The sequence below is a fragment of the Eleutherodactylus coqui genome, chromosome 5 (assembly GCF_035609145.1).
Source record: "Eleutherodactylus coqui strain aEleCoq1 chromosome 5, aEleCoq1.hap1, whole genome shotgun sequence".
Taxonomy (NCBI): domain Eukaryota; kingdom Metazoa; phylum Chordata; class Amphibia; order Anura; family Eleutherodactylidae; genus Eleutherodactylus; species Eleutherodactylus coqui.
In genome coordinates this window covers 96,911,291-96,932,357 of record NC_089841.1, presented here as the reverse complement: position 1 = coordinate 96,932,357, position 21,067 = coordinate 96,911,291, and the positions used below count along the sequence as shown (strand labels likewise).

Here is a 21,067-nt window from a genome sequence, read left to right as displayed (position 1 = left end):
CAATAATAAATTCTCTCCTCAGGGCTCCCTAGAAAATAATAATGCCCTAAAACAGTGATTTGTGCCAAAACACAATACAACATTTCCACCTGTGTGCCCTTTAATAAGAGAGCACCTTTCTTCCCCAAGAAAAAAATAGTTTATCTATCACCTAAGCCTGGTCCCACCATGAGTGAAGTGACCTTGGCTTCTTGTTGCCTGATAGCAGGCGGTGTGATACAGTGATGTCATTGTGATTTTTCTCAGTAAGGCCTCCTGTCCACTGGCGTAGTGATATCCCGCAGCAGATCTCAGCCGCGGGAGCCGCCGCCGGGGGGCAGGGTAGGCTCAGCGTGGAAAGCTGTCAGCTCTATCTGACAGGCTCACGGCGGCAAATCGCAGCATGCTGCGACTTAAATCCTGTGAGCGTAGAATCGCTATGATTCTCCACTCGTGGACAGCAGGGCTGCGCTTTCCATAGTAGTCTATGGGAAATGTTCACTGCGTTTCCTGCGGCCGGATTATTCCCTTGGGAAACGCTGTGGAAAATCGACCGGGGACAGGAGGCCTAAAAGAAACCAAGTAATCTTGTAGATATACCTTTTAATTGCTAACAAACATACATGATGTTATAGTGAGCTTTCAAACCTTCCCAGGGTTCTTCCTGAGGCTTAAATGGAATAGATCCGAAGACACATACACACATATATGTGTGTATATGAAAAGGCACAGACGTGGCGTGATTAATTTGCACTTTAAAAAAAATTCCAGAATAGGATGAGTAGAGGAGTAAATACTTTATTAGTCCACTTCTTAGGGATGTGAAAGTTTTATGGCCTCTAAATTGGTGTTAGGGGGTCACCAGGCCAGTGTGTTCTATCTGCTCCAGATTTCTTACATTCTCCACTGATGCAAAAAGCCCCCTCCGAGGTTCATTGCATTCTTGAAAGTATCAAATATAGTAATTAACTTGTACTCCCAAATTCTTTTGTGACGTTGGGATTTGAAATATGTTGTGTCAGCGACTAGGAAAATGCTCAGCTACAGGTAATGCTTTCCTTTTCTCTTTAACTGGCTGGCGATGAGATCTCATCCTTGCTCTAAGTTTTTATCCTGTGTTTTTCTGCAACATAAAGACCCCCAACTGAACATTTACTGCACGGGATCAGGTACATAACATCAGATGTGGAACATGTGAATGTCCCCGGGATCTTACAGTCTCGTTGTGTGTTGGGGATTTGTATCCTGACCGTGGTCAGTACATGTGAGCAGGTCTTGCAACTCCTTACATTACAGGGATAAGTTCCTTTTTGTGAGATACAAGGGTCTAATGCTAATTGAGCCTGCCCTGCAGATCAGATTGTATATTTTTGACTTCTTTTTCTGTGAGTTATGTATTTGTACATTTTTTTTCTCTCACCTCTGTGATTTTAATTTAGTTAATAGCGAGATAGCGTAGGTTCTGACAGGCGCGTGGTGGCCTTGCCGTGGCCCGTCAGCTCATGTGTCTTGGCCAAAATGCAGACTAACACCCGTATTTATCAGTGTGGTGTTTTTCCTCATGCAGTTTACTATAGATGCTGGGTGAGCCCGGGATGTCATGCCAGTGTGGCACACTGCGGTGCTACAGGGCAATCCACTGTTTTGCCAGTAGGGGTTGCATTCCTGTATGGTGTGGCGCACTTATCTATGGCTGACATCCTTGGTATCATTTCACATGTGCAGACTGTTTGTTAGCAGTCACCGCTCCCCCCAATCTGGGCGGGGCTAGGCTGGGTGGCTGTATACTAGTCTGCATTGAACATGTAGCTTGCTCATCTTCCAATCTGGCTCTCTGCATTCTACTAGAGTCTAATGGTGGTTGAGCCTGCCCTGCAGTCTATCAGATGGTGCATTTTTGGCTTCTTTTTCTGTGAGTTATGTCTTTGTACATTTTTCTTCTCACCTCTGTGATCTTAATGTTAAAATACAACAATCGATTTAGTAAAAAAAAACAAAACACAATTTTAATGACATTTTAGGCTATTTGCACATGGACATTTTTACTGTTTCATTTTCAGACCAAAAAAATTGGATCAAACTAGCACCTGTTCATTTGAATGAGTATATGCACACAGGATTTTTTTTTACTTTGCTGAATAGTCTGAGTAAAAAAAAGAAATAAATCCTAGGATGTCCTATTCTTGGCCGATTTTTGGGGCAAGAATAGCACGAGACAGCACACAGACAGATGTATGATTGCTGTCTGATAAGAGTTGCGGCTGAGGATCTCAGGTGCAACTTTTTGACTGCCCATGTACATGTAGCCTTAAAAAAAATAATAATTAAGAAACTGATCTGACGGTAATGTCTGAATATACCCCTAATTAAGGTGCATTTTTATGAAAACCTAAACTGGGGAAAAGTTATACACATAAACCAATTCGCTTTTGGCTTATATACATATCACTCAGGTGTAATTGACCCTTGTACCACTACGCGGGCTGACCGACTGTCGTATGTGCTGCTCCACCAAACCTGCAGTGGGGGCAGTGTGCTGCTCCACAGCAAAGGCAGGATTGAGGTGTTCACGCTTAGGTCTCCAGACACAAACACGGCTGTCGCTGCCCAAACTAAGCCTGGATTAGTTGTTGAAGACAACCCGGTGCCACTCTGTAGCATCCAGTTTTGTCATTCATGACACCACTGCATAGGGAGCTGACGGGTGTGAAAGGTAGTACATGTAATGGGTGATGTGAGACCAAATGTCCTTCAGCCAAGAAGTGCCTGCTAATGGTTCCAACAGACACAGGGGCCTGTAAAAATGGTGCCACCTGTCTCTGGATGGCGGACAATGGAACAGTTGGCGCTGTGTGTTGGACGATCAGATGATCTTCTCTACTGGTGGTCTGTTGAGGACATCCTGAGTCCGGTTGCCCTGTATGTGTCCCCACACATCCACTGGTTCCAACACCTCCTAACTGTCTGGTAAGAACGGCCCAGAGGACGGGCAATTCAACCATCTAGCTTCTCACATTCCTGTAATACTCCCCCTTTCCTTCTCTGCTAACTGAGCAAAATCCTCTTTGATGTGTCTAGTGGTCAACAAGCTCTACACAAGTGGAAGAAGAGGTCACTACATACAAGGAGCATCCGAGAGCCTTTTTATAGGCCAAGTGTCGAACCACTTTTAGGGCCTCAGGTGGCAAGACCGTTCATCTAATCACCACAACTGTAATCACTTGTATATCTGCCTGAGATGGAACTGCATGCTGAATTTTACAGGAAAAATGACAACTCCTTCTAGGGCCTTGATGTTTTGCTTTTTATGGTTCAATAAGTACTTTATTAACTGCAATATTGATAATGATACATCCAAAGCAGACATATAACTGCAATAAAGAAATAATAACACGACCCGCTTCTGTCTTGCTTCCTTATTACCCCAAATCAGAAAAGTAAAGGATGGACGTGTGGGTGTGGATTATAGGGGAAGGAACATGGAAAATGGGTATAGTCTGTCCAGCATACAGGGCACTAGGGCACCGCATACTCTAGCCATAGTCTTGGATCTGTTGGTATGAAACCTTTCATGCCAAGTCATGGCAAAATGTCTTGCCATGACTAGCCAGGTGTTCACTGCCGGTGATGCACAGGACTGCGACCATGCTGTCCATATTGAGTAAAATTTGGTGCGTCGCATCTCATCCTTGGCGCATAACTCCTCCATATTTTTTAAATTGTCTGTGGATACCAGCCACATCGATCACGAGGGAGGAGGAGGCGAAGACTTCCATTTCCTGAGGATAATCTGCCTCACGACTAGCAGAAAAAAGCACAAGAAGGAGCTTTATATCTGGGACAATGAGCCTGGAATCATGGACAACAAAGCAATGTCAGGAGGCTTGGTGTTTATTGACTGTGTGTGTATATATATATATATATATATATATATATATAACGTTAGACAAGAGAGCGGTACTATTCACGTGACCTAAGTGTGGTCATGTCTGTGATGTAAGCCATCATGACAGACTGTGCTCCTCCAGTCCTGCCTATCGTTAGCCACTGCCGAGTTTTGCAGCAGAACAACTTCTTCTAGGGGGCTTAGTTTTCTATTTACAAAGAGTGTATTTACTATTTGATGTGAGAAGTGTAAGCATCGAGCTGACTGGTTACTATGGAGAGAAGCTCCCATAGCAACCAATCACAGTTACATTCTTATTGTCCTGGACTCCTTCAGGAATGGAAGCAGGGATGTGATTGGTTGTTAAGGGCACGTGGTCTGTTTGTCAGTATTAGGCGCCGTATAGAAGGCCTGCTCACTGTTTACACTACGCCCTGCGAGGAGAGAGGCGGGCAGGAAGTGCAGTCCGGCCGGCTCTGATTGGTGCAGGCAGGGGGTGTGCCGCACTGCTCCAGCCACTTACATTGTGTGCATGTGGTGTGGGAGTGACGGCTGCGTCCTCTGCTCAGCGCTGCCGGTCCTCTGTCGCCCCGCATACATGCTGCACACAATGAGGCCCCGCTGGGGTTCCCTGAGAGGCTCCATAGGCGCCCTCCGGCGGCTCTACCACGGAGACCAGGTGGCCGCAGTCGGCTCCAGACCAGACTCTAGCTCCCCGGCTTACCAGGTAGGCCTGTCACTGCCGCAGGGTCACACAGCAGCCGGAGCGTGGAGGCAACGGTTACACTGTATACAGGTGGCGAACTACAACCCCTAGCATGCTCTGACAGGTGTATGCCTGCAGGGGGCAGCAGTCACACACCAGCTGCTGTGCGGATCTCTACCTGTTCCCAGTCTCTTCTGTGTTCTAATAAATATCGATTTTCGTCGAATATCCATTACGCCATGATTTTGCGCATTGGGGGTCACGGATTTGCGTGTGCGGTGCGATTTTTTTTTTTTTTTTTTTTTTTTTTTTTTTTTGCTGTACTTATGTGCGCAGGTCACGTACATTTGTCTGTGCCAAACCCCCCCCCCCCCCCCCCCCCCTTAGGCCTCATGTCCACGGGCAAAAGAAGAATTAAAATCCGCAGCAGATTTTAGCTCTTCTCCTGCCCGCGGATCCGCACCCCATAGGGATGCATTGACCACCCGCGGGGTAGATAAATACCCGCGGATGGTCAATAAAAGGGATTTTTAAAAAAAATGGAGCATGAAAAAATCTGGACCATGCTCCATTTTCGTGCGGGTCTCCCGCGGGCTTCTATTGAAGCCTATGGAAGCCGTCCGGATCCGCGGGAGACCTAAAATAGGAATTTACTCACCTGCTCCGGATCTTCCCTTCGTCGCGGCCAGATCTTTTTTCTTTGGGCCGGCGCATGCGCGGGGCACGTCACCGACGTCATCCTACGCATCCGCCGAGCCGAAGAAAGAAGAGCCGGCCGCGACGCAGAGAAGATGAAGCCGCGGCGAAGGGAAGATCCGGAGAAGGTGAGAAGTGAGTTTATTCTTATTTTCAGCCCTCATGTCCGCGGGCAGAAGGTCGTGAAACCGCCCTGCATCCATGTGTGGCTGAAGGAATCCCCCATAGGGAGGATAGGGAAGGAGGCGGAGCTACAAGAGATCCCCTAGAGGTCTCCCCATATTTGGAGAGGTAGGGGGCGGGCCTAGAGGGGTTCTCATAGTGACTTCTCTCTAGCTAGGAGAGGGGGTGGGACTAGAGGGATCCGTCCTCTAGCCCCACCCCCTCTTTGCTAGATGGGAATTACTATGAAGACCCTCTCTAGCCTTGCTCTTGGGGGCGGAGCCCTCTAGCCCTGCCCCCTATCTCCAATATGGTAAGATCTCAAGAAGTTCCCCTGTACACCGCCTCCCTCTTTCTTTCCCTCCTCGCTATTGTTATTGCACATGCAATATGCAGCAAATAGAACCTATTGATTGCAATGGGTTCGTGCACAAGCGAACGCATTTTGCGTGCGCAATTTCTTTGCACAATAAACCCTGCAGCGTGCTCTTCAATTTTTCAGTTCATTTGCAAATAAAACCCCCCATCTTGAACTCATTAAACTAATTGGCCATTTCAGTGGCTGAGGGCTGCAGTGCGTCCTTTTTTTAATGCGTCCAATTGCGCATGACTTGCACACACAAAAAGTACTGTAAAGAACGCTGTTGCACAAAAGTGTGACACATGCGCATATGTTTGTGTTGCTCAGGCTTTAATGTTACCTTTTCATTGTTTCTATTAGGAGAGCTATGATAGGATGAAAGCGTTAGTAACGGAGCTGCAGGAAAAAACAGAGAAGATCCGGCTTGGTGAGTGACGCCAATATAACTGATGTTTTAGGCAGGTCATGTGGTGGAATGTATTCACTCCTGCAGCCCTTGTATGCAGGCACATACATCGTTGGCTCGTTCAAGCGAGAAATCATTCAATCTTTCATATTTGCTGTATAAGCGTCTGAGAACGACGGCTTAAGCGGTTTAACCCGAAAGATAAGTGAACGAGCCAACGATGATTTTGATGCCTACATAAAAGGAACGATGAGTGAAGACCAAACCATTAGGCCTCATGTCCACGGGGAAAATCAGGCCCGCTCCGGATTCTCCATGGAGAATCCGCAGCGGTCCCTCCTGCCCCGCGGACATGAGGCCTAAAAATAAGAATTAACTCACCTCTCGCCCGCTCCAGATCTTCCCTTCGCCGCGGCTTCATCTTCTCTCCGTCGCGGCCGGATCTTCTTTCTTCGGCTCGGTGGATGCGCAGGGCACGTCGGTTACGGGCCCCGCGCATGCGCCGGCCCGAAGAAAAAAGATCCGGCTGCGATGGAGAGAAGATGAAGCCGCGGCGAAGGGAAGATCCGGAGCAGGTGAGTAAATTCCGATTTTGGTCTCCCGCGGATCTGGACGGCTTCTATAGGCTTCAATAGAAGCCCGCGGGAGCCCCGCACGAAAATGGAGCATGGTCCAGATTTTTTCATGCTCTATTTTTTTTTAAATCACTTTTATTGACCATCCGCGGGTATTTATCTACCCCGCAGGTGGTCAATGCATCCCTATGGGGTGCGGATCCGCGGGCAGGAGAAGAGTTAAAATCCGCTGCGGATTTTAATTCTTCTTTTGCCCGTGGACATGAGGCCTTATCCCTCATCATCTGGTTGTGGGTGTGAGTTTAGGCTGAAAGGTGATCGTTTACTTTTGTTTGTTTGAATGTGTTGTTGTTTTTTTTTTTTTAACAATAACTTATGTCTAAAAGCATCCTGAGGCCGGGTTCACACCAGCGTATTTGCGCACTCCTAAGCGCTTCGTTTTTGCGGCATGAATGATGCTTCTTTGTGTACGTATTGGCATGTTTCATTCTACTTTTTGCCCCATGTAAGGCATGTTCGTTTGCATGTGGCAAACAAGCACACTGATTTGAAACAGCTAATTAGTTCCAAGTGTGTTTTTAGGTGTTACCTATGATTGATTGTACCTTTTTAAGGCCCATTTAGATGTCGTGGCTTTCCTTTGTGGAACCACGGCTTACTCAATTTGGAATGTTTACACCCCTCCATATTAATTCTGAATTGATAATGCGCATAAGAAGTTTTCACACTGACACGAGGTTCAGCATGTATAGCTTCCTCAATTCTAACTTTAATGTTGGGCGTGTAGCCTCTTTTAAGAGTTTAACATCTGGGCAGGTCAAAAGATTACATAGATACAACGTATTGTTTAATTATTGGATAAGCATCTTGCAATTCTTCCATCCTCCGGTCATCTGTGATTGGCCATCAGGTGGTGGATGAAATGACTGGGTTGTCTTAGGCCCACGTGAGGTTCCTTCGATATAATTGGGTTACATCATGAGTTAGTAATAGCATAGACCTCCCATGTTATTTGCATACGTTTCCAGTAAAATTGCTTGAGTAATTATTGCGGTAGCTGTTTCAGACTGCGGTTGTCCATGTCTGAGTTATACTGTCTTCCAAAGTTGCAAAACAGATGGAAAATGTAACGTGTTTATACTATATATTATCTTGTCAGCGTTTTGAGAACAGAAGTTTCATAAGAGGATGTATTGCATATTGCGTAAATGTAAGAACAGAAGGCAAGCATGACATTTGGTTATACAGAATGTTAAATTCACTAATGTCCACTACCAAAGGCTCAAAGTCCAAAATATAGAAATATTGGGTTTCCACTACATAGACACAATGATTATCGCTCAAAAGATGGCTTTTGAGCGAATTTTGAGCAATAATCGTTGTCTAACTGCACTGACATCGTGCAGTTTTCGTTAAGTAGTCGCTCATCGCTCATTTCGGCATGCTGAAAGATCAGCGATCAGGAATTCACAGCGGTATACAGCTGATACTATTGTTTCAGCTGTACCCTGCTCACTGAACATAGGCGGAGTGTGAAGAACACAGCGGTCCAGCTGTGTTCTTCATACTTCACAGGGAGCGCACAGCTGTTTTAGCAGCTGAGCGCTCCGTGAACAGCCAGGGTATAGAGAACAGAGCGGTTCAGCTGTGTTCTGCATACCCCGCTCAGGGCGCTCAGCTGTACAACGGTCAGGCGCACAGAGCAGAGAATAGCTGGATGCAGAAGACAAGCGGCCCCGCTTGTCTTCTGCATGCCTTGCTCGGAGCGCAAAGTGATCGCTCAATGTTTGAGCGATCATCTTGCGCTGTAAAGGCACACAACGATTATCACTCAAAAGACATCTTTTGAGCGATAATCGTTGTCTAAACCAGGCTTTATTGTTAGAAACGTATGGAAATAAAAGCAATTTACCACAGAAGTTTGCTTCCAGCCTTGATTAAAGCAGTTTTCTAAAGGTACCTCTACACCGGGTGATTATTGCTAGAAACGGCTAATTCAGGCCATCGTCTTCTCGTGTACATGTGGCTGCCGACAGGGCACTAATCAACAAATCGCTCACTTGTCGGAGTCGTTTGGTTTTTAGCAGAAGTAAAAACCAAGTGACTGTCGGGCCGCATAAACAGAAGTTGTTTAATCTAACTCCTGTTTACTGTGAATGGAAGCTGCTGGAATGATCCCCGTCTTTTCCGACTCCATTTACTTGAACGATTATTGGTGCCGTGTAAAGCACAGGAGCGACAGCCACTGATACAGCTGACAGCATTAATGCAGCCAACCGTGTAAAGGTACCTTTAGTAGGATAATCTTTAAAGATCCAGCACTCCTCAACATCTGTTGCTTTTATTGTTTTTCTGTTTTTTAGGCGGAGGAGAAAAGGCCCGAACACTCCACACCTCTAGAGGAAAGCTGCTACCAAGAGAAAGAATCGACAGACTAATAGATCCTGGGTAAGAAGCCTTGTATGTTACTATGGCAGGTTATTTTCATTTTTGGTGATTTTATTTATTTAAATCCCTGTTCTTTGTAAGCTCAGGAATCCAGTAGGCGATTGTGCATAGTGACTGACAGCTATACTTGTATGCAATCATATAGAGAGCTGTCAATCACTAATAGGACCGCCTACTGGACTCCTAAGCTTAGGAAGAGCAGGAATTTAAATAGATAATACAAATTATATTGAATCTTTTTAGCACAAAATTATATACCAATCTGCGCAGCTCTTCCTGCTTTATAACCAGCTGCCTGCAGATCAGACTGTATGTTCAATGTGATCGGTTGCCTCATCATAAATCCATTAGATCCATCAGGATCCATTACAAAGGATTTGAAAAACTGCATATATGTATGAGATAATGCAGCCCATTTCACTTGATTACAAACGCAATATTATTATTCAATTAGATCGCCTTTCCTGGAATTCTCTCAGTTTGCGGGTTACCAGTTGTATGGTAATGAAGAGGTTCCAGCTGGAGGTCTTGTCACCGGCATTGGTCGTGTATCTGGGTAAGTGAATTTCATGAATCCAAGTGGAAGCACGCCTTGGCCATTCCCAAAAGACTAGTAATTATTAGGAAACTATAGTTACCAGTGTTTCATGGTACTTGCACATCACACACGCACACAGCATTGCTGCATGTACATCACATACAGCTCTGCTACATATATTCTTCATCCCATACAACATGGATAACAAGCAGCACAGCAGAGTCCTGCAGACACCGATCACCCCCGGGTCATGTGACCATGGACTCCTCCCACACAGGTGACTGATCACTTGACGGTGACATAATCACAAGTCCTGTAAGCACACAGATGCTGTCTGGCTAGGTGGTCCGTGGGCATATATACACATTCTGAATAGGTTCAGTAGCGCTGCTGATTAGAGCCACCTGATTGGCTCTTCGGCACCACGTGACTACACTGCGTGCACGCGGATTGCCTTAAGCAGCCGTGCACTACACACTACACTTAAAGGGGTTGTCCCATGAGAGCCTAAACCTAAAGGGGGGGGGGGGGGTCTGTGCACAGCTGCTTAACTGTAGTGTGTAGTGCACGGCTGCTTAAGGCAATCCGCGTGCACGCAGTGTAGTCACGTGGTGCTCAAGAGCCAATCAGGTGGCTCTAATCAGCAGCGCTACTGAACCTATTCAGAATGTGTGTATATATGCGGTCCGTGGTGTTCCACAGCAACTGAAGCCACAGGGGTTTGTAGTGGATGCATAGTAACATCTTCTGCTGCACTTACGCCACAAACACCAATCAGGTTGCTGGAATTGGGGTATGTAGTCTGCCCGCAATCTGCACAGGGATGAAGGACCTGTGATGACGTCACCATCATGGGATTAGGGGCGGAACATGTAACTCACGCACAGGTGGTCGTTACTGTCTGCACAGGAATGAAGGACCTGTGATGACGTCACCATCGTGATCAGGAGCAGAGCATGTAATTCATTCACGCACAGGTGGTTGTTAGTATCTGCACAGGGATGAAGGACCTGTGATGACATCATCATCATGTTATCAGGAGCGGCGCATGTAACTCACTGATGCACAGGTGGTCGTTAGTATCTGCACAGGAATGAAGGACCTGTGATGACATCACCATCATGTGATCAGGAGCTGTAACTCACTCGCGGACAAACGGGGTCGTTAGTATTTCGATTTGTGATTATTCTAATGTGCCCAAATAATAAAAGAATGCAAAAAGGTGTGTTGTGACAAAAAAAAAATATGAGAAGGGAATGGGCTAAAATGCTATTGCTAAATAGTCCTCCACTCCCTGCTGCTCAGGTCCCAGTAGCTCCTGCAGCGGTCACATGTTCATGGCAGTATTACTACAGAAGCCAGTGATTGGCTGCCTCAGTCACATGAACAATGAACAGCATGTGACTGCTGCATGGTCTTTTAGGACCAGGGCAGCGGGGACTGGGATGGCTGTGCTGGATTTGAAGGGTCATTAACAGATGTGTAGTGTTTATTTTTAATTTATCCAATTCCTTGCCTGACATTTTTTTTGGTCTTGGAAAACCCCTGTTTGGTTTTAAGATAATCATCTGGCATGAATATGTTTTTATGTAGAAGTGCTCAGTGGTTTTTGTCTTTTCTTTTTCACAGAATCGAATGTCTTATCGTAGCCAATGATGCAACTGTGAAAGGCGGCACCTACTACCCTATAACTGTAAAGAAGCACCTGCGCGCACAAGAAATTGCTACGCAGAACCACTTACCTTGTGTATACTTGGGTAAGATCGATTTGTTCTTATGGCGCAGTTTATTACTTTTGTGTCACTATTTGTCACTGCTTTGTCTATTTTTTTAACACTGTATTGTGATTCGGTTCAAAGGTCTGTGCTGATTAAATTCATTATGAGCATAAAAGTTCAGTACTGAATGGCCACTGTGTTAAGTAAATGGAGAGGGGCGGGGGAGCAGGAGGAGTGAAATTAGCCTTTAGTGGTAGCTGCAGGCAGACAGAATATTATTTAAATATCTCAAAAGAGATATTGTGATTAAAAATCTCTGCCGCTGTGTTTTTAGTGATCGCAAAGCCATCACAGCTATCACTCCCACCCCATGATCTGATGATAATGGCATATTCTTGCATTATGCCACCAGCGTCTGTTTAGATTTAAAGAAATTAAAATGGTATTCAAGGCTGAATGTTAACTGTAAAGCTTTTAAAGCCTACCTAACTCTTCAGATGACTTCAGAATAAGCTGTTCTGTGTGTACACAAGGAATAGCACAATTTCTGGCCATTATATGACTTATAGCCTGCATTTTGCCTATTGTTATCTGCAGGGTAATCTTGCTTAAAAGTGTGTGCATCTTTTGGTCCAGTGTCAGGAGGGTCTGTCAGCGCTAAACCCCTCTGACCATTTCCATGATAATCAGTTACAGCGCAAAAGTGCTTTAACTGATCGTTAAGGCTGGGAACCCCACAGAAAATACTTTCGCTCCCCTGCAGACCTCCGGTCTCAGTGCCACTGACAGTCACAGGCCCTGAGCCACGACATTTCCTCCCGGCTCTGGGTATACAGGAAGTGCAGTAACGCCGATGCCAGGGGAAAATCTCCAAGGTTAGAACATGTGATACTTAGCAGTGCTGGGACTGAAGCTGCGCAGGGAAGGTAAAGTTGGTTGCTGCCCCACCGGTGGTACTTGGGAAACTATTACTACTGGACCACTGGGAGGGCACTATTGCTAGTAGGACTACTGGGGCAGGATTACTATTGGGGCCACTGCAGCTATCAAAGTCCACTTGAAACTAAGCCCTCCACCAGGGTAGCTTTTAATTAGTATGGAATTTTTATCCTATTTTCTATTATCTAAACCTAGGAGTGTCTTATATTCCAAAAAATAGGGTATTTTTGATTCTCAGTTCTCTCGGAATTGGTTGGAGGAGTCTTAGCAGTTTTTTTTTTTTTATACACTGAGGCACAGAGAACTGCAAATTCTGCTCTCTATCTAACACAGACATAACATTATCATGTAGGACAGTGTATAGCAGTACTGAGCAGTGTAAATGTGAATAGAAAGCGAATAATTCACAATTAGCTCTAAGCACACAGTGTTAGTCTTCTTTCCCTCTTCTCCACCCCCCTCTCCTTCACATATTATTCTGTCATCGTGTTGTCTAGAGTTACATAGATAGCATCACTTAAAGGGGTTGTCCCGCGGCAGCAAGTGGGTCTATACACTTCTGTATGGCCATATTAATGCACTTTGTAATGTACATTGTGCATTAAATATGAGCCATACAGAAGTTATCAAAAGTTATTCACTTACCTGTTCCGTTGCTGGCGTCCTCGTCTCCATGGTTGCCGTCTAATTTTCGCCGTCTAATGGCCAAATTAGACGCGCTTGCGCAGTCCGGGTCTTCTGCTTTTCTCAATGGGGCTCCGTGTAGCTCCGCCCCGTCACGTGCCAATTCCAGCCAATCAGGAGGCTGGAATCGGCAATGGACCGCACAGAAGCCCTGCGGTCCACCGAGGGAGAAGATGCCGGCGGCCATCTTCACCGGGTAAGTAAGAAGTCACCGGAGCGCGGGGATTCAGGTAAGCGCTGTCCGGTGTTCTTTTTTAACCCCTGCATCGGGGTTGTCTCGCGCCGAACGGGGGGGGGGGGGGGGGGGGGGTTGAAAAAAAAAAAACCTGTTTCGGCGCGGGACAACCCCTTTAACAGGCAGTGGACAGCAAGTTAGGAGGAGTGGAGACCCCTAGTGGGCAGCGCTTCAGAGGGATTTTTCAGCACAAAAACATTATCTTAGGTAAATGGAGTAAATTGAAACTTTACTAGTTATCACACTGTCTATCATAAGGCACAAGTTGACAAGTTAGTGACCTGTTTAAGGTTTTGATCGTGCTTCTAGTTTTAAACTTTGGAGGCATAGTCTATCTTAGATAATAATTTGATAGGCAGAAGCACCTGAACTCCAGCCCCCAGCCAATTAAATGCTTGACACTAAGTCCTCTCACACACACAATGTTGTTAAAACGCCGCAATTTTGATCACAGCATTTTACCACCATTGTTAATGGCGCTCTCGAACGCAGGTTACTGTGTTCGACAGCGTTTTTTTAATATACCCCATCATTCTGATAGGGAATGAGGTGCATTAAAAAGCACAAAAACGCGCCAAATTAGAGCAGACAGTGCTAGAAAATTAGGAGCGTTTTACCGTGACTAGCGCGGCGTTCACAATGCTGCACTAAAAAGCGCATAAGTGAGAGTGACCGAAGATGCACTTTAGCAATTCATCATCCATATAATAGAACAAAAGTAAAATGGAAATGGTTGGTGCCCGAGGTTATGAGACCATACGCCTTCACAGTTATAAGACTGAATGTGTTGTCCTTGTGGTATTGCTGATCCGTACAGACATTGCATTCTGAGAGGAGACTGAACAGCAGCGTAATTTAGTCGAAAAGCTTTCTCCCATTAAACTCCGATATCCTTTATTTTCCTGTAGTGGATTCTGGTGGAGCAAACCTACCTCGCCAGGCGGATGTATTCCCAGACCGCGATCATTTTGGCCGAATTTTCTTCAACCAGGCGAGAATGTCATCACAAGGAATTTCTCAGGTGACTTAAGATTTTGAAATCTTGGATGGCTTTTAACTGTACCATGGTACAGGCCTCTGGAGCAGTATGGTGGGTGGATGACTGCAGGGGATGAATGTCAGCTAGAGCCAGCACTGAGAGGAGCAACCAGGCATTGCCTATTGTGCAGAAGTTTCAAAGCCTCCAGATGACAGTGGAGCTGAACCACTGAATCAACAACCTCCTTCAGGGCCATACTACATATGTAGGGGAATGGGCCCTCAAGGAGATCAAAAAGAAAAGTGGCTGCTCTCTTGGCTGGATCAGTTGATCATCTAGCATGGATGGGAGTGTTCTGACAGGATTTCAGTTTGGTTTTTAGAATAGCCAATTCTTTGTTCTACATGAGATGTTCTTTTGAAATAAACTTGTATGTTCAACCTAGGGTGTGTATGTATGGGGGAGTTAGGAGAGATAGAAGTCCTATACTTAAAGGGGTTGTCCAAGTTTTCATTTGTCAATAAAACCACTCCTGCATAAACGAACATGACAAGTAGACTTATAATCACCTCTATCCGCTCCCGCTGAGTCGGCTCCACGTTTTCCCTCTGTCACGCTTACAGGCTTCCTTAGCCTATTTTCGTTACGTCACAGGCAGTGCAGCCAATGACAGAGCTCAGAATCGATTGCTGAACCCTCTTATTGGGTGCAGCGCTTGCTACGTCCCTTAAACCAAGCGGGACTAGAGGCGCAGAAGATCAGGCAGTGTCACGAAATACAGCGGGAGAGGAGAGTATATGTCTATTTGTTATGTTAGAAGGGGTTTTACTGAGGAGCTACAACTTGGACAACCACTTGAACATCTTCCCGCTACAGGATGTACATTTACACCCTGCAGCGTCGGGGTATGTATAAAGAGCGATCGCGCTGCGATCTCCCTTGATACAGTGCGGGCATCGGCTGTTTCCTACAGCTGACACCCAGCAGCAATAGCTCCGATGAGCCGTACGGCTGATTAGAGCTGTTAACCCTTTAAATGCCCCGAACGATGTTTCGGGGTCCTGTTTGGCCCCTCCACCCCAGCGATGAGATCGCAGGGAGCCTTGCGGGTGTCATGGCAGCTGGGGGCCTTCTGAAAGACCCCAGAGCTGTCTTAGCAGAATGCCTATTAATCCATGCCCATGGGGTGGATTCATAGACTCCCTGCCCAATCACAGTATGATGTAATGCTATAGCATTATATCATACTGCAGGAGCAATCAAAACATCACAAGTTGTTGCCCCCTCTGGGGACTAGGCGAAAATAAGTAAAAATAAGAACAATGAATTTTTTTTCTTTTTTTTACAAATTATTATTTTTTTAAAAAGTAAGTCTCGCAGCGCCCCGCACTGAAATCTTGCTCCCCGTCCGCTGGGTCCGGTCTGCTCATGCGCCGGCTGCCCGGCAGCTGGCGCATCAAACAGCCGGAGCCGCGGAAGCAGGTGAGTATGCGCTGGTCCCTGCAGGGGCGCGGGTCTGGTCCGGCTGCGAGAATTCTCGCAGCGGGATCCGACCCGGCCGTCTGCAGGCGGCCTTAAAAGAAAAACAGCAGAAATACGCAGCTATGCCCCTTTCAATGGGCAAATTCACATGTGGATTCCATGCAGAAACAGTGCAGCATTCACGTTAAGAAGTGACATCATGTAATTTTTTTTTTCTTTCAGTGTGTGGATTTTAAATCTGCATGTGGAAAGAAATCTGTGCCATAGTCTGTATTGCGTGGATTCCCTCTGAAAGTAATGGGATGCAAATTTGCCACGGATTTGATGCAGAATTGGTGTGACTTCTGGACAGAACTGCAACAAACTTTCCATTGTGTGAACAGAGCCTTAATATGTTAGTGTGTGCTGTTACTCCTCCGATTACTACAGATTGTTACAAATATCTTGTTTTTTAGAATTTATTTTCCCATGTTTTTCTTTTAGCTTTGCTTTTTTGTTAAGAATTGTTCTCTTTTCTACAATTCATAATATTTATTTGGACTTTACTTGCAGATTGCAGTGGTTATGGGGTCCTGCACAGCTGGTGGAGCATATGTACCAGCTATGGCTGATGAAAGCATCATTGTTCAAAAACAGGGAACCATTTTCCTAGGCGGACCTCCATTAGTAAGTACAGAACAATGCCGAAACAGAACAACAAAAATGAGATTGTTAAATATAACAATTGGTCTCCAGTGAAATGCTTCCACTAAGAATGATTGTAAATGGTAATTGGGCTAGTAGCTTATGCCTTGGAAATGGAAGACAAGTGGGAAAAAAATATTCTTAATATATGATTTATATGAGACCAGAAGATGCCGGTGGGAAATGAGTGGCGAGAAGTCAGTATGAGCTCTTTACTATGTCCAAAAATAATATTTTGGTGAAGGAGTAGTAAATGCTTTAAACATAATTCTAATTGCCAAAGGCAAAAAATACCCATAGGTAATATTCCCTAAAATATGATCTAAATACTTTTATTATTCAAAAACACAAAGACAACATCCAATAATATTTAAAGTAAAGGGGCAAATGGTGGTAGTAAATGAAATGTGACCAGCAGCCATCAGTTAGTATCATGGGTGTAATTGTGCATATATGCACTTAAACATAGGCCTGGATAGCCAACTTCCAAAAGCCTATGTAGTGATTAGCAAGTCAGCACCACCAAAACCCTATTAAAATCTAATCTATAGCCACCCAACAGGTTTTACCGTGCGTCCTCCTTAGGGAGGGAGGGGGGGGGGGGGGGAACCAGGGCTGTAGTGCTTCAAATACTTCAGTCAGTTGATCAATGGGTTGTCAGAAGATAGGCTCCCACAGATCTGATATTGATATCCTGTCCTAAATAGATGCAGGCAATATCAAGATCCTAGAAACCTCCATTAAGACCAGAGAAGTCTGTATAGCCAGTTCATACTTACTGTTTGTTGTACATTTTAGTTACTACACTATTTTACTTAAAAGACTGGGCTCACCCGGGGCGGACTTTCTGCACAGAATTCTGCCCGCGTTTTTAATCCCTGGATTAGCCAGCAAAGTGGACGAAATTTGCAAACATCTCGTACACACTGCGGCCAATTAGTTGCGGCCAAGCCGTACTGAAATTGCCATGCGGGCAGGTTTTGAACCTGTGCTTATATCGCGGAAATCTCACGTTTTTCTGTACGGTCATTCCGTGAGATTTCCGTGGGATTTCGGTCCAGTTTGGACCCAGCCTAAGGATTTTATAGTATTTGTTAGTAAATAGAATTTGCAAAAATCTAGTTCATACAGTGTTTATTTTCGGGTATGTTGTGTTCCTCTCCTAACTGCAGTATGCCCTATTCTGTGTATTTGTACTTTTTTTTCCGAATTGACTTTAAACACGTAGGGAAAACCACTTGCAAAACCTGTGATTGTTTCCAACATGTAGTACCGCAATCGCGGTCTTTCACAGGTACATTTTCTAGAGCAGCTTCTTGAAAATTAAAAGCAAAACGCATGTATGTGTCTTTTGGGATGACAGCCTGCACTTTGGGGCCTGTGTTATCATGGCAATTGCCATATTTAAGAAGCCCTGCTCTCTAATTTCAGTAGCCAGCTTTAGGCAGGACTTGCTATAAGAGAACATAAATGCTCTGTCATCCAATTTCTGTGTTAAAAAACACACAAACCTGGTGCAATGGTGGAAAAGCTTGTATGGCAAATACTGAATGGATCTTTAGCTGTCTTACAATGATAAATGTGCTAGAATCCCATTGATTCATTTTTCTTTCTTGTTGAATTTGTCTTCAAGTGTTAATTAGGCCCCGTTCTGTGTCACCGTCTCCCTTATGCGTTTTGCATTGTCCTGTGCTCTAGGGAAATTGCTGGATCAGTAGAGCCACCTGCAAATTGATTTTTCTATTCAGTTCAATTAAGATTGTAGAGAGATGATCACCAATATAGAGCAGTAATGGGACCTCAAGGAATCACTCGGTTATTGAACTAGGGCAGGCTGAAGCTGAAGAAATATGCAAACAGAACTTGTTACTTGGCCATTCATTATATCTGCTGTTTTCTGTCTTTTTTTTAATTGATGTAAGCATTGTGCACCTATTGTGTTAGGAGCTATTGACATCAAATTAAAAAAAAAGTTTAAATAACCGATAATAAATCAGATATCTTGAAGATTCTCACAGGGTACAACTACATGGCATTCAATGAGCAATAAGGTAGATGGTGCTACATAAGCAGCTCTAGACGTCTGGTCAAGAGGCGAACAGCAAGCCTTCTCTCATCTGTCCTCTCACTCCAATCAAAAATAAGTTGTTTTCTTGGGAAAATTTCCTTTTTTAATCCTTAAAGGGGTTGTTCTATGTTAGCACAAATATCGCTATTTGTTGTTTTTTCAGGCATCTAAATTCAGTTCATGCTCGAGCATCGAGGAAGCTTGCATATTACAGACACATTGAATGTGATTGGAGGTCATCTGTTCAATTAATAAGCAGAAGTATACAAAGACCTTTAAAACGAGGCTAGAACACGCCTCACTCGTATGAAATGTAATATAATTCATTTATTATCATTTGTTATTAAAACACAACAAGAACAATGACGTCTTAGAGGAAGGACTTCTTTTAAATGCATTAGAACTTTTTCGCATGAGACTCCCTGTGAAATGGGCTTGAAGACGGCCTTGGATTCTTATAACTGAATAGTAATATGAGCTAAAGAAAGACAGCGAATAGCTGAAAGAAGAGCGGGTTACAAAACATAAAATGGAGGACAGGAAATCTTATAGTTTCCCTCACACCTATAATTCCTAGTTATTCCCTATCCACTGTATAGGTTATGACTTGCAGATTGGTGGGGGTCTGACTGTTTGCAACCCTACTGTTCCTAAGAATGGGGCCCTAGCATATTCCGAAATGTGGGCTGCTGTGGTCGCACATTCGCTCTTTTGCTCCATTCACTTAAATGGGACTGCCGCAGTTAGCAAAGCGCTTGTACTGAATTATAGGTATTATTGGGAAAGCTGCAAGCCTGTATGTGGGCAGGGCCTGTACACTAAACTTATAATGTAACTCTGCAGAAGTTCTGCTGCTTTAGAGCTCTGGACGTTCCAAGGAAATCTCTGATTAGAGGCAGCCTTGTTTTCTGGTTTACTTGTTGTTTGCTGGTTCATTCTGTGTCCATCTCTTTCTTGATTGCACATAAAGCCTTTGGACTTCCCCCACGTTTGGATCTCTATATGGGGTGACAGGCTACAGTCTGACGAGTGTTCCTGGGAAAAAATGTGTTGAGTACTGAGTTAAGTAAGTGGTGTAACATTAAATGTTTAGTCTACAGGCTCTGCCCACATACCTGTCTGTTCTTGGTTGCAAGTAAACCTGTGACTTTCCTATGTGTTTGGATCTCTATGGCCCAATTCACGTGGGTGGATTTTTGCTGTGGAATATGAAGTGGGCGTCTGCCTCTGGATTCTGCAGCAATAGCCCTCCATAGCATAGCAAAGTGGGAGTTTAAAAATATCTGTACTGCGCATGTCTGGCGAGACGTGCAGACCATCCACAGTACAGAAAAGCCAAAAAAGAGGTCCGTGTGGAAGCCGCCACCTGCACACACCGGTAAGCGGGGTCACCCACCGCGGTCACGGCTGGATTCCGTGTGGGATTCCCTACACTGAATCCGTGAGTGCCGTGTGCAGGAGGCCTATAAGAGGTGAGAGACTGTGCTACAGTCTGATGAGTGTTACTCAGGATAGGTCACTAATAGCAGATTGGCTGGGGTCCACAGCTCAGTTGCCCTGCCGATCACCTTATCAGCAAAAAAAAACAAACACTGAGCCAGTTCAGCTTATTTGGAGGAAGAAAATTCCTTCCCGACTCCATTTGGCAGTCAGGAACTCAAACTCAGGAAGGAGACCTGGGCGGAGCTGAAGCCAGGGTAACTGAAGTATCTACCATCCGCCCGCGTGTCCAGGTGCTCCCATGGGATGGAACCTGCTATGTGAATGGATACTCCTTTGGTTTTGAAAACTGGGCAAGCGCTGTGGTAGACCTCTGTAAAACGAGCGTCCTTTGGCCATGGAATAGAATGCCCTCTGAAATGGGTTTCTTGCATGAAGGCAACATGGGCGCTTTTTTGCCACAGAAGACGGAGGAGAAAGGACCTTTTCTCCAGAATAAAGCACTGACCATCTTCCACAGCTCTTATAAAGTATGGGTTAAATCTGTGGGAATGGTGGCGGAGTGGCTGTCTGAATTAGGATGTACAGGCTGAGAAGGAGCAGTTGTACCAGATAAGACTAAAATGCTTTCTGCAGTCTATGGGAGATTTCTGGGTAAGTTATAGGTGTCTGTCATTGAAAAGTGTGTTCAGCGGTGGGTCACATAGTGTTGGGTACTGGAGTGACTTGGTGTCCATTCCATCTTGTTATCCCCTGTATATGAGTCTCCTGTCTGGGGGAGGGGCTCCTCTGTGTGGGCAGAGCTGTTGCTGGGACCAGCGGGGTTGTTACTTCTGATGCCCTGTAGGCCCCCTTGTATGGCGGTATGGTATTGATGGAGCTCTGCTGAGCGGGTGGGGATGCCTCATGGCGAGATCCACCACGGGGAGCAAAGCGTGTGGGCCCTATGCGCCACGTTAGGCCAAGTCCGTGGTATGGGGTTTTCCCTGCCATCTGGCTGAGAAGGAGGTGAGGCGACGAGCTGTCTTGCCTGTTCATGGACACACATTTCCTGACTGGTGGGTGGACTCCTGCGATTTGG

The 21,067-nt window shown here is 45.3% G+C and overlaps 1 protein-coding gene across 1 annotated transcript in view; it reads left to right on the top strand.

Moving 5' to 3' along the window:
- Positions 1–4,390: 4,390 nt before the first annotated feature.
- The window catches only part of MCCC2 (methylcrotonyl-CoA carboxylase subunit 2), a 64,654-nt gene continuing 47,977 nt past the window's right edge, over positions 4,391–21,067 (top strand). The window contains exons 1-7 of the mRNA XM_066602923.1: positions 4,391–4,592; positions 6,151–6,217; positions 9,135–9,219; positions 9,674–9,775; positions 11,387–11,514; positions 14,242–14,354; positions 16,347–16,460. Of these exons, the coding sequence (XP_066459020.1) occupies positions 4,398–4,592; positions 6,151–6,217; positions 9,135–9,219; positions 9,674–9,775; positions 11,387–11,514; positions 14,242–14,354; positions 16,347–16,460 (804 nt within the window). The 5' untranslated portion in view covers positions 4,391–4,397. The remainder of the gene's footprint in view (positions 4,593–6,150; positions 6,218–9,134; positions 9,220–9,673; positions 9,776–11,386; positions 11,515–14,241; positions 14,355–16,346; positions 16,461–21,067) is intronic.